The sequence below is a fragment of the Palaemon carinicauda genome, chromosome 24, assembly GCF_036898095.1.
Source record: "Palaemon carinicauda isolate YSFRI2023 chromosome 24, ASM3689809v2, whole genome shotgun sequence".
Classification (NCBI taxonomy): domain Eukaryota; kingdom Metazoa; phylum Arthropoda; class Malacostraca; order Decapoda; family Palaemonidae; genus Palaemon; species Palaemon carinicauda.
The window spans coordinates 10,779,418-10,803,928 of NC_090748.1; the positions used below are offsets into that span (position 1 = coordinate 10,779,418).

At 41.4% G+C, this 24,511-nt stretch overlaps 1 protein-coding gene across 1 annotated transcript in view; it reads left to right on the plus strand.

The window, feature by feature from the left end:
- The first annotated feature begins 1,151 nt into the window (after positions 1-1,151).
- Positions 1,152-24,511, plus strand: part of LOC137618073 (uncharacterized) — a 32,156-nt gene continuing 8,796 nt past the window's right edge. The window contains exons 1-5 of the mRNA XM_068348041.1: positions 1,152-1,314; positions 3,447-3,585; positions 7,547-7,737; positions 8,713-8,890; positions 23,860-24,039. Coding sequence (XP_068204142.1) covers positions 1,235-1,314; positions 3,447-3,585; positions 7,547-7,737; positions 8,713-8,890; positions 23,860-24,039 — 768 coding nt within the window. The 5' untranslated portion in view covers positions 1,152-1,234. The remainder of the gene's footprint in view (positions 1,315-3,446; positions 3,586-7,546; positions 7,738-8,712; positions 8,891-23,859; positions 24,040-24,511) is intronic.

Consider the following 24,511-nt stretch of genomic DNA (forward strand, 5'->3'; position numbering starts at 1 on the left):
TGGTGTTCAAGAAACTACTCTGTGGCACGGATACCTTAAGTTGGCATGTGGAAGTGTCAATCGACCTTCACGGCCCACTACCTGCAAAGACGTAACCCACAGGAACATGGAGACCTTTTCCATCGGGTGGTCGCACAACAAATGGTCTAAACACCTCAGGCTCCTTGATGGACAAGTAGCAGAGGGTTGAGGGCTGAGGTTACCTGGATTAGTCTGGGGTGAATGAGTAAGAATGCTGGCTCATTTCTTCCTTTCACCTTCTCCCCTCTGGGGAAAACAGCTCTGCAAGCCTCAGCATAGCTGACCTCACCTCGCTGTAGGTAAGACCCATTTCCCTTTTGCCTCGTAAGTATAGAAGAATACTTTGTTACGTCCCCAATATCTTTTTGAGGGGGGGTATTGGGTAAGTCTTAAGAACAATAGGTTTTTTACTCGTGTTCTTGTGATAAAGACAAGCCACACTGTTAGTTCCACTCACACACAAGCTTCTACAGGCCGCTATCAGTGCATTACCTCATATCGGCACTTGATTTTAGCGAGGGTAGGGTCCCTTCTACTATCGATCACAGATTGAAATAGAGAGGACCCCGGGTCATGACCAAGGCCAGTTGGTGAGGACTTCCTTCCTCCTAAGAGTAAGTCACCCTATAAAAAGTGGAGGGTTTGTATCTACGTCGGAACAAGTAACAAATTTGTAAGTAATTTGTATTTTTCCTAGTACACAAACCTGGAGCTATTTAATACAAATTGGCCCGCCACCCTGTCCCCCGAGAAGTCCTGCCATAAAGCAAAGTGGTTACTCAGCCAAGAGGTGTGAGTGAGTGGGGTAGCCAGTCTATCCCACCCCCCACCTGCTAACTGGCGGATGGGGTAGTTATCCCTCACTAAAATTATCATAGCTCGTCTTTCAGCTACGCCGAAAGTATACCCCTATAAATAGCTCCAGGTTTGTATACTGGGAAAAATACAAATTTGTTATTTTGCTTGTAAGCTCAGTATTATTATTATTAGATTTCCCCCTAAAACATATACTGGATCCTTAAAAAAAGAAATTATGAAAGATTTACATGAACAGAGGCATCGTATAGTTTATAGACGATGTGCCCTTCACATAATGTCCAAGATACAGTACAATTTCCCTTAACAAAATGACTTGATTGTTTTCCAGGTCCCTTCTCCATGTTCCGTTCTGTCAGCCCTAGCTCCCTTGTCGCAGTTATCCACTTTGCACCTGATGTATGGTGCAAACAATGAGATTTTAGCTGCTGTAGGCCAGAGTGCCCCAAGGCTCAAGGAATTTCGGATGTGTTACAGGTAGTTTTACGTTTTGATTTTATGCCAAAACTTGAGTATCACTTTACTACATTCCTTTTAGGAAAGATGTCGTTTCTTCTTCAGAGTTAATCATTTGTGTCTAGGTTTTGATTATATATGTATTCACTGCAATTTTCACTAGAGCATTCTGGAGTCACACTTTATGTAATCATTTCTTGAGATACTCATTATTTGACACCACTTTACTACAATGCTTTTAAGAAAAATGTCGTTTCTTCTTCAGAGTTATTGATTTTTGTCTAGGATTTGATTATATGTATATTCACTCAATGCTATTTTCACTACAGCATTATGGAGTCACACTTTGTGTAATCATCTTTTGAGACTCATATTATTTGACATAATATCACTTTACTATAATGCTTTTAGGAAAATTGTCATTTCTTCTTCAGAGTTATTGATTTTTGTCTAGGATTTGATTATATATGTATTCACTCAATGCTATTTTCACTACAGCATTCTGGAGTCACACTTTATGTAATCATCTATTTAGAATCTTATATTATTTGACATAATATCACTTTATTATAATGATTTTAGAAAAAAATGTTGTTTCTTCTTCAGAGTTATTGATTTTTGTCTAGGATTTGATTATATATGTATTCACTCAATGTTATTTTCACTACAGCATTCTGGAGTCACACTTTATGTAATCATCTTATGATACACATTATTTGACATAATATCACTTTACTACAATGATTTTAGGAAAAATTGTAATTTCTTCTCCAGAGCTAATGATTTTTGTCTAGGTTTTTATTATTTATGTAATTACTCGGCTATTTTCACTACAGCATTCTGGAGTCACACTAATTTGTAATCATCTCTTCAGACACATTATTGGACATAACTAAATATGCACATTTTAATTAATCTTAACCCTTTTAACCCCAGGCTATTTGGAACTTTCCAACCCTTAACCCTCAGGGGTTATTTTTTTTCAAGCACATTTTGCAGTATATTTTTTTTAAATTGATCTAACAGCATTATTTTTTGTCATAGAGAGGTCAGGTTGGTCTCATTCTCTTGGAAAATGCCTGAAGTTTCTCAAAATTTTTTCAAAAATATGCAAGAAAAAATGTAAATAGCAGGTTTTTGCAAGGACATACTAGTACGTCCATGGGGGTAAAGGGATGAGTTTTGTGAAACGTACCAGTACGTCCTTTGGTGGTAAAAGGGTTAATATGTAAGAAATATATATAGAGGGTATTATTATTATTTACAATAGAGTACGTTACTGTATTTGCTTGCATTAGTAGATTACCGCATACTATGCATTATACCAATATCAATGGGTTTGACTATTCCTAGTAAGAGTGATGATATGGTTCAAAGTGAAATAATTCTAAGAAACCCAGAGGTAATGTTACCATGTTGCTTAATATTTAATCAATTTGTTTCCATTTGAGTGATTTTGATCTGCTCGCATAAGCTATTAACCCTTTTACCCCCAAAGGACGTACTGGTACGTTTCACAAAACACATCCCTTTACCCCCATGGACGTACCGGTACGTCCTTGCAAAAAACTGCTATTTACGATTTTTTTTTTATTTTTTTGATAATTTTTTGAAAAATTTCAGGCATTTTCCAAGAGAATGAGACCAACCTGACCTCTCTATGATGAAAATTAAGGCTGTTAGAGCAATTTGAAAAATATATACTGCAAAATGTGCTTGATTAAAAAATAACCTCTGGGGGTTAAGGGTTGGATAGTTCCAAATAGCCTGGGGGTAAAAGGGTTAAAGTAGGGATGGCCGTGGCTTTAGTGAAAGAGTGCATTGTGTAATAAACAACCAAGCGGATGCTGACATTGGTGTACAGTATTTTAAATTAACTCTCATATAGGAAATAATTTAGCTTCATTGAATACTATTTTAGTGGTATAGAATTGGTAAATACTCTGTAGATCGATAATTGGATCGATTATGTTCATCTATTCTTGTTTTTATTTTCTATATGCAAGTGAAAGATCGATCCTTAGCCTTGTATCCGAAGACACAATCATATCTTGGTACTTCATAAGGCATTTTAAAAAGGTATGAATATATTGCATTACTTAATTACCATCACACTCCTGTAAAACTAATTTTCACCCATGTAATTCTAACAGCTATGGCGTCACAGACGAAGGATTGAAAGCTCTTTGCCTGAGGTTTCCCGACAATCATTTGCTACGGAAAGGAAGACACCTTCACGAGCTAAGAGTGCGCTCTTTCCACCTCAATCCCTGCTGTTCCACATTATCAGAGGTAAATTCGGTTTTCTTCGAGTTCTTTTGGAGGTTTCTTGTTTTAGAATTTGAGAGATCTGAATACAGAAGGTCCCCTATTTTAAAGATTCGAAGATACAAATACAAAGCCAACTAAAAATAACAAAGATAAGATAAAGAAATACTGTAATGTCATAAAACAATATTATATCATTTAATACAGTATGCAAAACATCTTCCAAAACAACACAGAGCAAAACAAAACACGTCTGACCAACGCAAGTGCTGAGGAGGAATGAGGATAGGGGCTGGGAAGATGTAGGGGTAGAGAGGGGGGAATGTTGATGAAGGAGAGGTCTAATTGGTGAGGGATGTATGGTCATGGTTCAATCACGCCCCAGTTTTCTATACCGACACTCAAAGAGTGAGCGAGCTAGGTTTATTCCTGGCATTCCATAAATCTCTTATTTTCTCTGGTATATTCAGCAATAACTATGCCTTAGAAATGGTGCTAGAGGAGCATTTCACGGAGCGACACAGGTCGAGCCCAGAAATAGATTTTTCCTTCGTCAAAATCCCTTTTGTAATAACCTGATATCTATCTCATAGGAAACCTGATTATTTCTTGAATTTTGTAGTTGGAAATCATAAGCATGGGATTCAGGTTAGGCTTAACCTAGGTCAAAATGTAACAAAATTTGACTTACAAAAAGCTTCTTGGAACTAATTAGGTTTGTAAGTGGAGGACCTTCTGTATGTATTAATTTCTTACGTTGCTTTATACTCGGTATAGTATCCAGTTAAGGGATGAAAAATACTGTATATCTATCGATATACAGTAAAGATGTTTCTGTATTCAATACATACATCTCTATATTGCTTACTTTCACAGTAAAATTTGTCACTAGACTAAAGAAGCCTTGAGCCATTTATCAGGCCAATATACTGCTGCGAAGGCTGCAGTACTGCAAATCTTTTCTTACCACATTTATATATATATATATATATATATATATATATATATATATATATATATATATATATATATATATATATATATATATATATATATATATATACTGTATTGGTGAATGTGTTGTAATTTGATGCTAATGCTTGGGTCTCTCATTATACATACATACATACATATACCAAGGCACTTCCCCCAATTTTGGGGGTAGCCGACATCAAACAAATGAAACAAAAAAGGGGACCTCTCCTCTCTCCTTCCTCCCAGTCTTACAAGGGACTCAAGCGAGTTTGGCTGGTACCTCATTGTAGTACACTATAGTATTAAGTAGACAGAGAATTAAGACCAAAACAATATTACACCACTCAAGCTTATGGTTACTTTCTCAGTGCCAAGTTGTTGTGGTCAGTGTTGTGTTAAATTACTTGATAAGTGGGGTTTTGTCCCCTCTGCTGAGTGTCAATGTGGGTATCCCATCCAGACAATGGACCACATACTTCGTGGGTGTGAATGGGGGCCAATCTGTACAGATTTGGACCTCTACAAATGTAATCAAGTTGCTGTGCAGTGGATGCAATGCTGTCGTTATAAGATATGATGTTGAGTGACTTGGTTATTATTGTTTTAACAGCTTTTGTACAAATAATTTTTTTTCCTAATAAAATTCCCTTCACAAGGTTAGCTTGAATAGAGTTCTCTTTACTATCTGTTTCATGTGCACATTCTGAATTACCATTTGGTTTAAGATGTCATTTATTCATTTTTACCTCCACCAACGAAGTTGGAAGGAGGTTATGGTTTCGCCCCTGTTTGTGTGTGTGCGTTTGTTTGTTTGTGAACAGCTTCCTGGCCATAATTTTAATTGTAGAGTGATGAAACTTGCAGGGATTAACTGTTTTGTAAAAATTGGGAAATTATTAAATTTGCAAGATCAAGGTCAAGCAAAATGTCCAATTCACGTAATCAGTAACAAAGTGTGGACATCATCGCAGCCTTCAAACTTGGTTCATATTTGAGTGTATGAAAATTCACGCCAATTAAAACGTGTTAAGGTCAAAGGTCGAGAAATAAGCTGCCGCGGTGGAGGTCTGCGCTCTACTGAGTGGCCCTCTAGTAACATATGTACCTAGACAGGGAAAGTATAGAATATATTCATAGTTACATTTGTGCCTAGGCAGGGCAAGTACAGTATGTATTCATAGTTACATATCTACCTTGGCAGGGCATGAATGTAACCTAAATAGTACAGGAGGAGTGCTGCAGAAATTGTGTATGTACAGTAGTACTTTGCTTCAATTTTTATTTGTATTTATAAACAAGTCATTATTAGAAAACTCTTGCAGATACTGTAGAAGAAATATAATCTTTAGTACTTAGATAATAATATTGCCATTGTTCTAATCAAGTTGGTACAGTATTATTATTATTATTATTATTATTATTATTATTATTATTATTATTATTACTTGCTAGGCTACAACCCTATTTGGAAAAGCAGGATGCTATAAGTCCAGGGGCTCCAACAGGGAAAATAGCCCAGTGAGGAAAGGAAACTTAAGGAAAAATAAGATATTTCAAGAGTAGTAACATAAAATTAAATATCTCCTATATAAACTATAAAAACTTTAACAAAACAAGAGGAAGAGAAATAAGATAGAATAGTGTGCCCGAGTGTACCGTACCCTCAAGCAAGAGAACTCTAACCCAAGAGAGAGGAAGACCATGGTACAGAGGCTATGGCACTGCCCAAGACTAGAGAACAATGGTTTGATTTTGGAGTGTCCTTCTCCTAGAAGAGCTGCTTACCATAGCTAAAGAGTCTCTTCTACCCTACCAAGAGGAAAGTTACCACTGAAAAATTACAGTGCATTAGTTAATCCCTCGGATTTAGAAGAATTGTTTGCTAATCTCAATGTTGTCAGGTGTATGAGGACAGTGGAGAGTATGTAATAAATAGGCCAGACTATTCAGTGTGTGTGTGTGTAGGCAAAGGGAAAATGAACTATAACAAGAGAGAAGGATCCAATGTAGTACTTTCTGGCCAGTCAAAAGGCCTCTTAACTCTCTAGCGGTAGTATTACAATGGGTGTCTGGTGCCCAGACCAACCTACTGCTTCCAGTAGAGTAGATGGGTCTGAACATTGTTGTAAAATGTCTAAACAATCTCCAATTACCAATGCTCAAATGCCTTCACAAGTGCTCAATCCAGCAGCGGATGTTTGTTATATATTATTTGATATATTTAGTCATCATTATTTTACAATTAGGATAAGCTCCCAGCGGTATGTGCCCAACTTGAGGTGTGTACTACGGTTCCCCCTCAAAACCTCTACTGTATTTGCTATTCAAAATCACTCGCCAATAAGCACTACCTACTAGGCAATCTTAGGGTACAATTTCTGAATATTTAACTACCTAATCTCTTCTTTCCCTCCGTTATCCCTACATGACGGGGTTGATTCTATAAATGATGATACTAATTGTAACCGATGTTATTGCATGAAGATCAGATCATCATAAATATACCTGTCTGGTTTCTCCTCACTCTGTTATATGTACTTGAGTATTATACTCTGTGAACTCGAAATCTTGTCTAACTAGAGGGGCACTCAGTAGAGCGCAGACCTCCGCCGCAGCAGCTTATTTCTCAACCTTTTACTCAACCGTGACCTTTGACCTTCCAAATTTAATTATTCCTTGCTTTTTATATAACAGTTAATCCCTGCAAGTTTCATTACTCTACGATTAAGATTGTGGCAAGGAAGCTGCTCACAAACAAGCAAACACACACACACAAACAGGGGGTAAAACATTACCTACTTCCAACTTTGTTGGCGGAGTTACCTAGACGCAGGATTTATTTACAGTTCTGTCGTGTAAGCTATTCCTTTTACCAAACTGGCTTGTTTGGGAAATGGCTCACTGTATGAGGAGTAAATTGTATCTGCATATTAGATAATAATTGTCTTCTATCGGTGATAAATAACTTCAGCTTGTTTATAATGAATCAATTGTACTTAATTTGTCTTAGGTTGATATACTTGGAACTGGGATAAGCCAGTATGGGGTTGCGTTTCTTCTGAAACACCTGCCAGTTCTCCGCTCTCTTGGCGATTGTACCACCGTGACAGAGGCGATAGAGGTCCTGGTTGGTAACAAGAGTCTTCGCACCAGCTTTGTAAGCCGAATTCGTAGATATGCCAGCCGCTTCAAACTTACAAGGTGCGTCATGAACTGTTTTTTTATTTTATTATGACACTCTTTGCATTTATGTTCCTTTAGTTTTTCTGTTTTATGTCTGAGGCCCTTTGCATCAACATGCGTAGGAGTAGATGATGATTATGTCTAATTGGGTAATATTTTTAAAACTAATTTAGCAAGAATCTTTTAAATTATCAAATCAGAAATGGTTTTCTGTTTTATTTCCAACTGGTAATTTTGAAGAAAGGGTTTGACAAATTTTGACTTTTTAGTTATGATGTTCAGCTCTTACTCTGAAATGTTAGATATTCCTAAATGTTAAGACTTCGACTCTCAAAAGATGGAAAATAGGAGTGAGTATTCTTGACCTCGTCCTGGAAAACCAAAGAGGTGTTTTTGGAATGTCTTGCATACCCACTGGAGTTTGGAGCCAGTTTACTGCCAATCGAGGGACAACTTTCTCTAGCTTTTTTTTTTTATTAAAACTGGTAGGGTTTTATTCATTACTTTTTGATAAAATAATAAAAAGTATTTCTGATTTTTATTTCTATCCCAGTAAATTAGTAAATCCATTGTTATGTTACCATTACCTACACTACTCTCATTATCATCTCCTCCTACGCCTATTGACGCAAAACGGCCTCGGTTAGATTTCGCCAGTCATCTCTATCTTGAGCTTTTAATTGAATACTTCTCCATTCATTATCACCTACTTCACGCTTCATAGTCCTCGGCTATGTAGTCCTGACTCTTCCAACTCTTCTAGTGCTATGTGGAGCCCAGTTGAAAGTTTGGTGAACTAATTTCTCTTGGGGACTGCAAACAGGATCCCAAACCATCTCCATCTACTACTCGAGGGAAATAAATATTATAGAGTGAAGGGCATAATGGCTCATTAAATAGATGGCAATGGTTTAAAAATTATTTGGCAAATGCAAGTAGGTATTAATAAAGTTTTTCAATACAACTAATAATACACTGTCTTTGGTTTTACAGAGTGAAGGAGGATTCAGTGTCTGCCTCTAAAGTTATTGTGATAACAACCCATTGTCCAGACCTAAAGGACTTAAGCTTGACCCATAGATTTCGGGAGGTCGACCTAAATCGGTTGGCTGAAGTTCCACCAACTCCATCCTATTTCAGTACTCATCTGGAACAATTGAAGTGTCTCAAGGTAATGTTAAAGAACTTTTTTTCAGACTTTGATGATTATTATTACTAGCTAGGCTACAACCCTAGTTGGAAATGCAGGATGCTATAAGACCAAGGGCTCCAACAGGGAAAAATACCCCAGTGAGGAAAGGAAACAATGAAATAAATAAACTAAAAGAGAAGTAATGAACAATTAAAATGAAATATTTTATGAACTGTAACATTAAAACATATCTTACATATATAAGCTATAAAAACTTAAAAAAACTAGAGGAAGACCGGTAAGATAGAATAGCGTGTTTGAGTGTATCTTTAAGCATTTTCAACTAAAAATACATACATACATACATACATATACCAAGGAACTTCCCCCAATTTTTGGGGGGTAGCCAACATTAAACAAATGAAAAAAAAGGGGGGGGGACCTCTCCTCTCTACGTTCCTCCTAGCCTGACAAGGGACTCGACCGAGTTTGGCTAATACTGCTAGGGTGCCACAGCCCACCCTCCCCCGTTATCCACCACAGATGTATATAAATTAACCAAGTTTACTCTATCATGACGTTTTCATTTAGTTTTTCAACCCTTTTACCCCCAATGGACGTACTGGTACGTTTTACAAAACTCATCCCTTTACCACCATGGACGTACCAGTACGTCCTTGTAAAAAACTGCTATTTACAATTTTTTTTTGCATATTTTTGATAACTTTATGAGAAACTTCAGGCATTTTCCAAAAGAATGAGACCAACCTGACCTCTTTATGACAAAAATTAAGGCTGTTAGAGCAATTTGAAAAAAAATATATATTGAAAAATGTGCTTAAAAAAAAAATGCCTGGGGGTTAAGGGTTGTAAAATTCTAAATAGCTTGGTGGTAAAAGGGTCAATTGATTAGTTAGAGGATTTATTTTGATGTTTTATTCTGATCGAGAGAATTTATAATACTACAGTATGAGAGTTGAAAGGTCATTAATTGATGAAGTACATTATTATTAGAAAGGGTTGATATATAGATAAGATTTGTGAGAAAAACGTGAAGAGATTTGTTTATTATAAGCAAACAGGCAATATAGTGATAATTAGTGAAGAAACGGGTTGTTTGCGTGACATCAGATCACGTGTTGTTATTGTTAGCGAAGGCGATTGTCAGAGTAGTAAGCTGATTGGATTCATGGTGATTGAACTCGTAGGTTGGCCGGCGCACCAGCCGCCCGTTGAAATACTACCGCTAGAGAGTTATGGGGTCCTTTGACTGGCCAGACAGTACTACATTGGATCCTTCCCTCTAGTCATGGTTCTTTCCCTTTGCCTACACATACACCAAATAGTTTGGCCTATTCTTGAAAGATTCTCCTCTGTCCTCATACACCTGACAACACTGAGATTACCAAACAATTCTTCTTCACCCAAGGGGTTAACTACTGCACTGCAATTGCTCAGTTGCTTTTTTCCTCTTAGGTAAGGGTAGAAGAGACTCTCTAGCTATGGTAAGCCGCTCTTCTAGGAGAAGGACACTCTAAAATCAACCCATTGTTCTCTAGTCTTTAGTAGTGCCATAACCTCTGTACCATAGTCTTCCACTGTCTTAGTTTAGAGTTCTCTTGCTTGAGGGTACAATTGGGTGCACTATTCTATCTAATTTCTCATCCTCTTGTTTTGTTAAATTATTTATAGTTTATATAGGAATTATTTATTTTAATGTTACTGTCCTAAAAATATTTTATTTTTCAATATTTAACTTAGCCGGTGATTATAATAGCTGCAACTCTGTTGCCCGACAGACAACTCTACGGTAAAAACTCGCCAGCGATCGCTACACAGGTTGCGGGTGTGCCCAACAGCGCCATCTGTCGTCCAGATACCCAGTACTCAATGTAAACAAAGAACTCAATTTTCTCTCTGTCGAGCTATCGACAAGACGTACTTACTCGCTGTTGCTAAACTGGAGTTTTTTCACAACTAATTGGTGAAGTACTTTATTCTAGTTTTGAGCTTTCGCTATGCAGGTGTTTTATCTTCATCTTAAATCTTGAACTCGTTTTGGATAGATTTAATTATGGTGACAAAGAGAGTATGGACTTTCTTTCACTTTTAAATGGCCGACCCTTCCCTTAGACGGAAGTGTGTTGAGGCTTTTAGTAATATCTTATCACGTTATAGATTTTCCTCTATATATTTTATATCTCTCCGCCTTTATTAGGCCTCTTCGATTAACTTTCCATTTATTATAAACATATAAAAATAAATTTTAATGTTTTGTTTATATAGACCTTTCCTGAGAGTAGGCGGTCCTAACTTGGAAACCGAAGTTAATCAACGTTGAGCCCTTTATATCGTAATTAGCTTTTAAAGAATTTAAAACTTTTTAAATGTAATATTTTATGAAAGAATTTCTTTGATAGTCTTCGTACTGTTTTCAAAGATGAACTAACGTTTAGTTTTTTATGCTACGCAGTTGTTGACGTTCAGGACGTTCAACATGCGCTCTATCGTTACGATAGAGAGAGAGTGTATCACGGTTTCACTTTGCAGTAAGAGTAAATCGATTCTAACGTTTTGTTCATTCTTTCTTAGCTTAAATGTTTTAAATTCTAATTTAAAGGAACTTTTTATTTGAAAAACCTTTCAGTTTTTTCCTTTAGTCAAATAACATGTTTTTTTGACGAAATATAATTGGGCTCTTCTCTTAGGTGCGAAATCAAGAGAGAAAGAGAGAGAGAGAGATAGAGACGGAGGGAGAGAGAGGATAGAAAACGTTCCGTTCAAGCGGGTAACGTTGTTCTCGTGTTACTCTCGTCCCTAGTCTCTGTACGGGGAGGAAGGATAAAACGTTTTTAGGTTTTTATTCTCGTCCCCAGGCTATGTGCGGTGAGAGATTGAAAACGTAGTTTATATGAACTAGTGTTTAGTCTCTTCCCCAGCCACTGATTTTTTTATCTTAAAATATGTTTTCTGTTTTTTGCTGGTATTAATGAGCTTGCATTATACGACTGATTTCGCAATTACTACCTTTTAATGAAGGGTAGAATAGCGTGTTTCAGGTAGAAATAAGTGCAAAACAGAAAATCGAAGTGATAAAGTGATATGCGCAAAGTGTTACAGTGTTGCGTCCGAGGCGCAAAGTGTTACAGTGTTGCGTCCGAGGGTTCGTCTGTTCGTGCCTGTCGTTCACCTAGTCCGGGACCTCTTACATGCTCCCAAGCCCAGGGGAGAAGTAATGTCAAACGACTTATGGGTTCGAGAGGCCTTGACCAACGAACAGACGTTTTCCCTCTATGGTATCGGGTGTATCTTACCAAGATCTCCCCTACCATAAGACGAGAGACGTTGTTTCTCCTCGTCATCCGAAGGCTTTTCGCATAAGAAACCTGTCACAAGGTTTCGAAGCCCTTAATCGAAAGTCAGTCCTTTCAGGACAGGTCCAGCGTCCTGGTTTCAACCATTAGGACAGCTCTGACCCTATGCAGTCATCGGATAACTGCTCGCCGCCTAACAAAAGCGTAACACAGACTCCGAGAGTCTTTTTTTGTAGGCAAAGTGTTGCGGTCACAGACGTTACCCTCGTCTCTTACCACAACCATTTCCGTTGATCCTTAATGGGTTGTATGGCAAGACATGCAGTATATGCTTGCCTCCCTTATGGAAGACTATTCTGCCGATTAGTCCGTTGAGTCTAGCCGTTTATCTCATCGATATCCTGGCTTTCAGCCAACCTAACGTTCCTTTGTGCTTACTGTTGACGTTGGCGTAGCTTAGTCACGTCAGTCAGGTTGTTTAGAACCACACTCGATGCGGTCTAGTGTGGTTTTTCATCCGCATTTGGACGTTAGGCCACTGGCTGATGCTCCTGTTGACGTTCAAGACGTTCACTAACAATCGGAGTTGACTTGTTTTGACGCTGTGCGTCAACCTCCGCATTATAGAGTTGTTTTGACTGCTCAGTCTAGGCAGTCAAAGCAGTCTCGAGTGGACGCTGTGCGTCCTCACGCACCTGTTGTGGTTGACAGTTCAGTTGTTGACAGTTCACAGACTGTCAAGCAGTTACATGACGTTGCGTTCTGATCCGCTACTAATGCACCAGTGAGTGTGGACTCTGCTTGTAAAGCATTGCCACCACGGTAGGTCTCTCCCTGGCTTGAGACTCAGCTTTTATTGGACAAGGTTCCTGTAGATGAGGAAGTTGCTGTTCTCCCTCCTACTGATATTCCCTTGAGGACTCTGTCAGATGGAGAGGAGCCTAAAGCTGCTTAGCCTCCTATGGACTTTAATCAAATCATGATGATTTTTTTTAAGGATCTTTGTCCGGATCTTTTGTAACTGCTGCTCCTCGTTCGCCTAAACGTCAGAGCTTACACTAGGCCTAGCTACTTCGAAGCCGTTGTTTTTAAGCTAGTGCTCTCTCGCTCTCCTAGAGAGCGTTACGTTGGCTAGGCGACTGGTTTTTCACCAGGAGGAGTTTGGGGGATACAGCCTTTGCTTTCCCTTCTTTTAAACTGGTTTATAGAGCGAGAGTCTGATATGACACGAGAGAAGTTCTCGGCTTGGGAGTTCATGCCTCTGCCCAGATAGACTTCTCAATTCTCGTAGACTCTCCCTGGCGCCTGGCTAGGAGACGCTCCAAGTTGTTTACAGGTCAACTTCACAGCTGTTTTCGAGCCTTTGAAGTTTTGCTGTACAATTATGTCACGCATAACAAGGCTTTCAGGGATGGTAAACGGTACCGCCTCAGTCGCTAACCCCGTCTGTTGCCACACCTGCTCCCGTAGACCCTAAATGGGCTTTGCTGCAAGACATGCAGTCCAAGCTTGCGTCCTTGTTAGAGGACTTTAATGCGGAGAAGGTTGCTACCGAACCTTCTGGCCAACAACCTTCCAACCGGTCGGTTGTGCGCCCTGTTGACGCTGAGGTAACCTACTCGCGTCTGCCAGTTGAGGTGGTCCCTCCACCGATGCGACCCAGTGTGGGTTGCCAGCCGCACGTTGACGTTAAGCGACGCTCGGAGGTGGTTGTTGACGTTCAGGACGTTCAACAACCAGCAGAGGTGACTTGTTTTGACGCAGTGCGTCAACCTCAGCAACCCGGTAGGGTGTTGACTGCACAACCCAGACGGTCTAGACAGTCTCGGGTTGACGCTGTGCTTCCTCGCGCACCCATGGTTGTTGACAGTTCACAGACTGTGCAGCAGTTCCATGATATTGCGTCCGGCTCCGTCACGCATCCACCAGTGCGACCGGACTCAGCGAGCCAGACGTTGCCCACTCCGTTGCCGTTTCCTCATCAGTTTTCGGATGAGGAACCCTCTGATGAGGACGTTGCTGAACAAGACGATCAGCCCCCAGAATAGATCAAGCCCTGCTATCCATCCAGAAGATGCTGAAGAAGAAACGCTGCTCAGTCAGGCTGTGGATGAGTCTGGTAGGGACGCTGTCATCCGTGGAACAATTTGTGTCACTAGGAAGACTACACCTCCGTCCTCGTCAATACCATCTAGCTTTTCACTGGAAAAAGGACAAGACGCTAGAAGCGGTCTCGATCCCGGTTTCCGAAAAGATAAAGCCTTGTCTGACTTGGTGGAAGGACAATATCAACCTAAGAGAGGGTCTTCCCCTGGCTGTTCAGACTCCCAACCACGTTCTCTTCTCGGACGCATCGGACGTGGGCTGGGGCGCGACACTAGACGGTCGGGAATGCTCAGGACTGTGGAACTCGAGTCAGAGGAGCATGCATATCAACTGCAAGGAGCTGTTGGCAGTACATCTGGCCTTGAAAAGCTTCAAGTCTCTCCTTCGAGGCAAAGTGGTGGAAGTTAACTCGGACATCACCACGGCCTTGGCGTACATCTCCAAACAAGGAGGTACCCACTCACTGACGTTGTACGAGATCACAAGGGACCTGCTCATCTGGTCAAAAGGTCAAGACATCTCCCTAGTAACGAGGTTCATCCAAGGCGACTTGAACGTCATAGCAGATTGTCTCAGTCGGAAAGGGCAAGTAATTCCAACCGAATGGACCCTCCACAAGGATGTGTGCAAGAGACTTTGGGCCACCTGGGGTAAAACCATCCATAGATCTCTTTGCAACCTCGCTGACCAAGAGGCTTCCAATCTATTGCTCTCCAGTCTCGGACCCAGCAGCAATACATATAGATGCTTTCCTCCTAGATTGGTCACATCTGGATCTCTACGCATTCCCACCGTTCAAGATTGTCAACAAGGTACTGCAGAAGTTCGCCTCTCACGAAGGGATAAGGTTGACGTTAGTTGCTTCCCTCTGGCCCGCGAGAGAATGGTTCACCGAGATTCTTCGATGGTTAGTAGACGTTCCCAGTAGTCTTCCTCTAAGGGTAGACCTTCTACGTCAGCCACACGTAAAGAAGGTACTCCAAAGCCTCCACGCTCTTCGTCTGACTGCCTTCAGACTATCGAAAGACTCTCTAGAACTAGAGGCTTTTCGAAGGAAGCAGCCAGTGCGATTGCTAGAGCAAGGAGAGCTTCTTCCATTAGAGTCTACCAATCGAAGTGGGAAGTCTTCCGAGACTGGTGCAAGTCAGTTTCTGTATCCTCGACCAGTACCTCTGTAGCTCAAATAGCTGTTTTTCTCTTATACCTGCGAAAAGGACGATCCCTTTCAGCTCCCACTATCAAGGGCTACAGAAGCATGTTGGCATCGGTCTTCCGGCATAGAGGCTTAGATCTTTCCAAACATAAAGATCTGCAAGACCTCCTTAAGTCTTTTGAGACCACCAAGGAGCGTCGTTTGGCTACCCCTGGATGGAATTTAGACGTGGTACTAAGATTCTTCATATCAGACAGGTTGGAGCCGTTAATATCAGCCTCCCTGAAAGATCTCACCTTTAAGACTCTTTTCCTGGTATGCTTAGCCTCGGCTAAAAGAGTCAGTGAGATTCATGCCTTCAGCAAGAACATAGGATTTTCGTCAGAAAAAGCCACTTGTTCGCTACAACTTGGTTTTCTAGCCAAAAATGAGCTGCCTTCTCGGCCTTGGCCTAAATCTTTCGATATTCCCAGCTTATCGGAGATCGTAGGCAATGAACTAGAAAGAGTCTTATGCCCTGTTAGAGCTCTTAAGTTCTATTTAAAGCGTACTAAACCTTTACAAGGCCAATCTGAAGCTTTATGGTGTTCAGTTAAGAAACCATCCTTGCCTTTGTCAAAGAATGCTTGGTCAGACTTTATCAGATTGTTAATACGAGAAGCTCATTCACATCTGAGTGAGGAAGACCGAACTTTGCTTAAGGTGAAGACGCACGAAGTTAGAGCTGTAACAACTTCCGTGGCCTTTAAGCAAAATATATCTCTGCAAAGTATAATGGACGCAACCTATTGGAGAAGCAAGTCAGTGTTCGCGTCATTTTACTTGAAAGATGTCCAGTCTCTTTACAAGAACTGCTACACACTGGGACCATTCGTAGCAGCGAGTGCAGTAGTAGGTGAGGGCTCAACCACTACAATTCCCTAATTCCATACCCTTTTAATCTTTCTCTTGAAATGTTTTTATTGTTGTTTTTTGGGTTGTCCGGAAGGCTAAGAAGCCTTTCGCATCCTGGTTGATTTGGCGGGTGGTCAAAGTAATTTCTTGAGAGCGCCTAGATTAGAGGTTTTGATGAGGTCCTGTTGTATGGGTTGCAACCCTTGATACTTCAGATCCTAGGGGTCGATCAGCATCCTAAGAGGATCGCGAGGCTCCGTAAGGAAGACGTACTTAAAAAGGCAGAGTAATTGTTCAAGTCGACTTCCTTACCAGGTACCTATTTATTTTTTTTTTGTTATTTTGATAACTTCTAAAATGAAATAAAAACTCTTAGCTCATAATAATGTAAACATATATTGCTGGTCTCTACCCACCCCCCTGGGTGTGAATCAGCTATTATAATCACCGGCTAAGTTAAATATTGAAAAATGTTATTTTGATAATAAAATAAATTTTTGAATATACTTACCCGGTGATTATAAATTAAAGGACCCTCCCTTCCTCCCCAATAGAGACGCAGTGGGACGAGGAGAAAATTGAGTTCTTTGTTTACATTGAGTACTGGGTATCTGGACGACAGATGGCGCTGTTGGGCACACCCGCAACCTGTGTAGCGATCGCTGGCGAGTTTTTACCGTAGAGTTGTCTGTCGGGCAACAGAGTTGCAGCTATTATAATCACCGGGTAAGTATATTCAAAAATTTATTTTTCAATATTAAACTTACCCGATGATCATATAGCTGTCAGCTCTGCTGCCCGACAGAAAAAACCTACGGGCGGAATACGCCAGCGATCGCTATACAGGTGGGGGTGTACATCAACAGCGCCATCTGTCAAGTAGGTACTCAAGTACTCGATGTCAACATAGAACCAATTTTCTCTCTGTCGTGCCACTGGCAAGACCTACTAAATACGCCGTCCCTAACTGGATTTGTTTTCACAACTATTTGGTGAAGTACACTATTCCAGTTTTGAGCTTTCGCTATGCAGGGGTTTTTTTCTTCATTTCAAAACTTGAACTCGTTTTGGATAGATTTAATTATGGTGACGAAGAGAGTATGGACTCTCTTTCACTTTTAAATGGCCGACCCTTCCCTTAGACGGAAGTGTGTTTAGGTTTTTGGTAATTTTGCTTAACACGTTATAGATCTATTTATTTTATATCTCTCCGCCTTTATAGGCCTCTTCGATTAACTTTCCATTTATTATAAACTTATAAAAAATAATTTTTATGTTTGTTTATATACGACCTTTCCTAATAGTAGGCGGTCCTAACTTGGAACCGAAGTTAATTAACATTGAGCCCGTTATATCGTATTTAACCTTTAAAGAATTTAATACTTTTTTAATTTTAATGTTTTATGAAAGAATTTCTTTGATAGTCTCGTACTGTTTTCAAAGATGAACTAACGTTTAGTTTTTTAGTCTACGCAGTTGTTGACGTTCAGAACGTTCAACATGCGCTCTATCGTTACGATAGAGAGAGAGTGTATCACGGTTTCACTTTGCAGTAAGAGTAAACCGATTCTAGCGTTTCGTTCATTCTTTCTTAGCTTAAATGGTTTAAATTCTAAATTAAAGGAACTTTTTATTTGGAAAACCTTTCAGTTTTTTCCTTTAGCAAATAACATGTTTTAACGATATATAATTGGGCCCTTCTCTCAGGTGCGAAATCAAGAGAGAAGAGAGAGAGAGATAGAGACGGAGGGAGAGAGAGGAGAATAAACGTTTCGTTCAAGCGGGTAACGTTGTTCTCGTTTTTTACTCTCCTCCCTAGTCGCTGTAGGGGAAGAAGGTAAAACGTTTCTAGGGTTATTCTTGTTCCCAGGCTTTGTGCGGTGAGAGATTGTAAACGTAGTTTATTTGATCTAGTGTTTAGTCTCTTTTTCCAGCCACTGAATTCTTTATCTTTATTTATGTTTTTCTGTTGCATTGTAAGACTGTTTTCGCAATTACTACCTTTTAATGAAGGATAGGATTGCGTGTTTCAGGTAGAAATCAGTTAAAGTTTCGATTTCAGTGAAATAAGTGCAAAACAGAAAATCAAAAGTGATAAAGTGATATGCGCAGTGTTACAGTGTTGCGTCCGAGGGTTCGTCTGTTCGTGCCAGTCGTTCACCTAGTCCGGGACCTCTTACAAGCTCCCAAGCCCAGGGGAGAAGTAATGGCGAACGACCTATGGGTTCCACAGGCCTTGATCAACGAACAGACGTTTTTCCCTCCGTGGTTTCGGGCGTATCTACCCAAGATCGCCCCACCCATTTATTCCTCGTCTGCGGAAGAGGTTTCTCGTAAGAAACCATGGACCACATCTTGCAGCTTTTTAAGTGCAAGTCGGTCCCTTCCGCGCAAGTCCAACGGCCTAGGTGTAGCCACTGGGTCAGTTCGGACTCGCTGCAGTCATCCGACGACTGCACACCTCCCAAGAGAGGCAAGGTGGTACCGCAACAGGCAGTAACTCCGTCTGTTGCCGCACCAGCTGTTTTTGACCCTCAGTCACAACGGACAGTAGCTCCGTCTGTTGCCGTTTTTTGTAGACCCTAAGTGGTCTTTACTGCAGTCTATGCAGACTCAGTTAGCTGCGGTTTTGCAGGAGTTTCGTGCGGAGAAGGTTGACACTGCTCCCGTTAGCCTACAACCTGCCACGGTTGTGCGCCCAGCTCACGCTGAGGCTGCCTGCTCCCACACTCCGGCTGCGGAGAGCTCCACCTCCGATGCGCAATCGACCCTGCCAGACGCATGTTAACGTTAGCCGACGTGCGGCACCCTCCGTTAACATGCGTGAGCTACCGCATCAGCAGTGGGAAGGTGGAGTCAAGCTGCCGTGTTTTGACGCGATGCGTTAGTTTCCGCAACCCACGGCAGTCCCCACCACGCACCACCACTCCGCTTTGGTTGTTGCCTGCTCCCACACTCCGACTGCGGAGAAGGTTGACGATGCACCCGTTTGCCTACTACCTGCCACGGTTGTGCGCCCAGCATGGCTGCCTGCTCCCACACTCTTGTTGTGAGAGCTCCTCCACCCATGCGCAGTCGACCCTGCCAGACGCATGCTGACTCCCACAGACACACGGAGCACTCCGTTGCCGTGCGTGAGCTACCACAAGCTGCCGTGTTTTGACACGGTGTGTCAGCCTCCGCAACCCACTGTGGTTACCGCCACTCGCCCGCAGCAGACTAGTCAGTCAGGAGTTGAGGCTTCCCCACACAGCTTTGGTTGTTGCCAGCTCACAGACTGTCAAGCAGTTACATGACGTTGCCTTCTGGTCTGCTACTAATGCACCAGTGCTGTATGTCCTCACGCACCTGTTGTGGTTGACAGTTCAGTTTTTGACAGTTCACAGACTGTCAAGCAGTTACATAACGTTGCCTTCTGGTCTGCTGCTTATGCACCAGTGAGACCCTCACTGAGATAACCTAGCTTTTCTCGGACATGGTTCCTGTAGATGAGAAAGTGCTGTTCTCCCTCCTTCTGATATTCCTTTGAGGACTCTGTCATTTGGAGAGGAGCCTTAAGCTGCTTAGCCTCCTATGGACTTTAATTAAAGCATAACAAGGCTTCCAGGGATAGTAAATGGTTCCGCTTCAGTCGCTAACCCCGTCTGTTGCCACACCTGCTCCCATAGACCCTAATGGGCTTTGTTGCAAGACATGCAGTCCAAGCTTGTGTCCTTGATAGAGGATTTTTTACGGAGAAGAACCTTCTGGCCAACAACCTTCCTACCGGTTGGTTGTACGCCCTGTTGACGCTGAGGTATCCTACTCGCGTCCGCCAGTTGAGGTGGTTCCTCCACCGATGCGACCCAGTGTGGGTTGCCAGTCGCACGTTGACGTTAAGCGACTCTCGGAGGTGGTTTTGGACGTTCAGTGTGTCACTAAGAAGACGTTCAACAACCAGCAGAGGTGACTTGTTGTGCCGCAGTGCGGCAACCTCAGCAACCCGGTAGGGGGTTGACTGCACAACCCAGACAGTCTAGACAGTTTCGGGTTGACGCTGTACTTCCTCGCGTCCCCATGGTTGACAGTTCACAGACTGTGCAGCAGTACCATGATCTTGTGTCCGGCTCCGTCACGCATCCACCAGTGAGACCGGATTCAGCGAGTCAGACGTTGCCCACTCCGTTGCCGTTTCCTCATCAGTTTCGGATGAGGAACCCTCTGATGAGGACATTGCTGAACAAGACGATCAACCCCCAGCCCTGCTATCCATCCAGAAGATGCTGAAGAAGGAACACTGCCCTGTCAGGCTGTGGATGAGTCTGGTTAGGACACTGTCATCCGTGGTTCTATTTGTGTCACTTGGAAGACTACACCTCCGTCCTCTTCTGTATCATCTAGCTTTTCACTGGAAAAGGACAAGACGCTAGAAGCGGTCTCGATCCCGGTTTCCGGAAAGATAAAGTCTGGTCTGACTTGGTGAAAGGACTTTATCAACCTTTGAAAGGGTCTTCCCCTGACTGTTCAGACTCCCAACCACGTTCTCTTCTCGGACGCATCGGACGTAGGCTGGGGTGCGACATTAGGCGGTAGGGAATGCTCGGGATTATGGAACTCGAGTCAAAGGACAATGCATTTCAACTGCAAGAAGCTACTGGCAGTACGTCTGACCGGGAAAAGCTTCAGGTCTCTCCTTCAAGGCAAAGTGGTGGAGGTGAACACGGACAACACCCTGCTTTGACGTACATCTCCAAGCAAGGAGGGACCTACTCTCTGACATGGTACAAGTTCGCAAGAGACCTCCTCACCTGTTCAACAGGTCTAGACTTTTCACTAGTAACGAGGTTCATCCAAGGCAACTTGAATGTCATAGCAGATTGTCTCAGTAGGAAGGGACAAATAATTCCAACATATTGGACCCTCCACAAGGATGTATGCAAGAGACTTTGGGCCACCTGGGGCCAGCCAACCATAGATCTCTTCGCAACCTCGATGACCAAGAGGCTCCCAATACTTTGCTCACCTATCCCGGACCCAGCAGTAGTTCATATAGATGCCTTTCTACTAGATTGGTCACATCTAGATCTATATGCATTCCCTCCGTTCTAGATTGTCAACAAGGTACTGCAGAAGTTCGCCTCTCACGAAGGGACAAAGTTGACGCTAGTTGCTTCCCTCTGGCCCGCGAGAGAATAACTCACCGAGGTACTTCGATGGCTAGTAGACGTTCCCAGAACACTTCCCCTAAGGGTGGACCTGCTACGTCTGCCACGCGTAAAGAAGGTACTCCAAGGCCTCCACGCTCTTCGTCTGACTGCCTTCAGACTATCTAAAGACTCTCGAGAACTAGAGGTTTTTCGAAGGAGGCAACCAGAGCGTTTGCTAGAGCAAGGAGAACATCCACCCTTAGAGTCTACCAATCGAAGTGGGAAATCTTCCGTAACTGGTGCAAGTCAGTATCCGTATCCTCGACCAGTACCTCTGTAACTCAAATAGCTGACTTCCTCTTATATCTGAGGAAAGAACGATCTCTTTCAGCTCCCACTATCAAGGGTTACAGAAGCATGTTGGCATCAGTCTTCTGTCACAGAGGCTTAGATCTTTCCAACAATAAAGATCTACAGGACCTCCTTAAGTCTTTTGAGACCACGAAGGAGCGTCGTTTGGTTACACCTGGTTGGAATTTAGACGTGGTTCTAAGATTCCTTATGTCAGACAGGTTCGAACCGCTTCAATCAGCCTCCCTGAAAGATCTCACCTTTAAGACTCTTTTCCTGATATGCTTAACCACAGCTAAAAGAGTCAGTGAGATTCATGCCTTCAGCAAGAACATCGGATTCTCATCCGAAACGGCTACATGTTCTACAACTTGGTTTTCTAGCCAAACACGAGCTGCCTTCTCGGCCTTGACCAATATCGTTCGATATTCCAAACTTATCGTATGGTTGGAAATGAACTAGAAAGAGTATTATGTCCTGTAAGAGCTCTTAAGTTCTATTTTAAAAACCTTTATGAGGCCCGTCTGAAGCTTTATGGTGTTCAGTTAAGAATCCATCTTTGCCTATGTCAGAGAATTCTTTATCCTATTTTATCAGACTGTTTATACGAGAAGCTCATTCCCTTCTGAATGAGGAAGACCAAGCTTGGCTGAAGGTAAGGACACACGAAGTTAGAGCTGTCGCAACTTCCGTGGCCTTTAAACAAAATAGATCTCTGCAAAGTATATTCGACGCAACCTATTGGAAAAGCAAATCAGTGTTCGCGTCTTTTATTTTAAGAATGTCCAGTCTCTTTACGAGAACTGCTACACTCTGGGACCATTCGTAGCAATGAGTGCAGTAGTGGTGGGGGCTCCACCACTACAATTCCCTAATTCCAGAACCTTTTTAATCTTTCTCTTGAAATATTTTTGGGTTGTCCGGAAGGCTAAGAAGCCTTTCGCATCCTATTTGATTTGGCGGGTGGTCAAAGTCATTTCTTGAGAAGCGCCTAGATTAGAGGTTTTGATGAGGACCTTTAGTATGGGTTGCAACCCTTCATACTTCAGCTCCTAGGAGTCGCTCAGCATCCTATGAGGATCGCGAGGCTCAGTAAGGAAGACGTACTTAAAAAGGCAGAGTAATTGTTCAAGTCGTCTTCCTTACCAGGTACTTATTTATTTTGTGCTTGTTATTTTGAATAACTGCTAAAATGAAATACGGAATACTTAGCTCATATAATGTCAACATGTAATGCTGGTCTCTACCCACCCCCCTGGGTGTGAATCAGCTATATGATCATCGGGTAAGTTTAATATTGAAAAATGTTATTTTCCTTAGTAAAATAAATTTTTGAATATACTTACCCGATGATCATAAATTAAAGGACCCACCCTTCCTCCCCAATAGAGACACAGTGGACAGAGGAGAAAATTGGTTCTATGTTGACATCGAGTACTTGAGTACCTACTTGACAGATGGCGCTGTTGATGTACACCCCCACCTGTATAGCGATCGCTGGCGTATTCCGCCCGTAGGTTTTTTCTGTCGGGCAGCAGAGCTGACAGCTATATGATCATCGGGTAAGTATATTCAAAAATTTATTTTACTAAGGAAAATAACATTTTATTATCAAAATAACATTTTCCCTTGTTTCCTTCCCTCACCGGGCTATTTTCCCTGTTGGAGCCTGTGGGGTTAAAGCATTCTGCTTTTCCAACTAGGGTTGTAGCTTAGCAATTAATAATAATAATAATAATAATGGTGGTGGGCACACTCTCTTGTCTGTATTGGTTCATATGTATCTAGTGATAGAATTGTTTTTGTGTTGACAAGCTGACATTAGATAAAGAAGGTAAATGTAGTAAGAATATTGAATTTATTATTATATTCTAAGCTACAACCCTAGTTGGAAAAGTAAGATGCTATAAGGCCAAGGGCTCCAATAGGGAAATATAGTCCACCGAGTAAAGGAAATAGGGAAGTAAATAAACGACCTGAGAAAAAATTAACAAACTATTTGAAAAACAGTAACAACATCAAAACAGATGTCATATATAAACTAATGCAATACTTGTATTTCAGCACCTGAGCCTGGTAAACGTGACTTCGAGGTCTGTAACCGGGGCCCTTCAAGCCGTGGGTCATCAGTTAACGGCGCTGACTGTGAGTTGCCGCGGTATAGAAGTACCTGTCGTCTTCCAAAGTTGCCCAAATCTAAATTACTTAACAATGGAAGGGGAAGATATATCGGCTCCTTACGAGGTTCGTTCTTTGATGAGTTTTATTATATGTAATATTTAAGAAGTTATGTAAATTTCCTTTTTTTGTATATATAATTATTTTTATGTATGTATATTTATATCCTCATGCCTTTAGCTTGCAAAGAGTGGGGTAGAATTTTTTTTAATATATCTGTAGTTAATTCATTAGTATATTTTAAGTAAGATTTAAGATGCCACTTAAATTTCCTTTTTGTACAGATAATTATTTTAGCTGGCTAGTATAGAAAAATTTTCTTATCTGTTGTTAAATTATTATTATTATTATTACTTCTTGCTAAGCTATAACCCAAGTTGGAAAAGCAGGATGTTATAAGCCTCTCGGCCCCAACAGGGAAAATAGCCCAGTGAGGAAAGGAAATAAGGAAAAACTACATTAGAAGTTTAATAACAATAATCACTGTACATTAAAATAAATCTTTCCCATATAAACTATAAAAACGAACATAACAAGA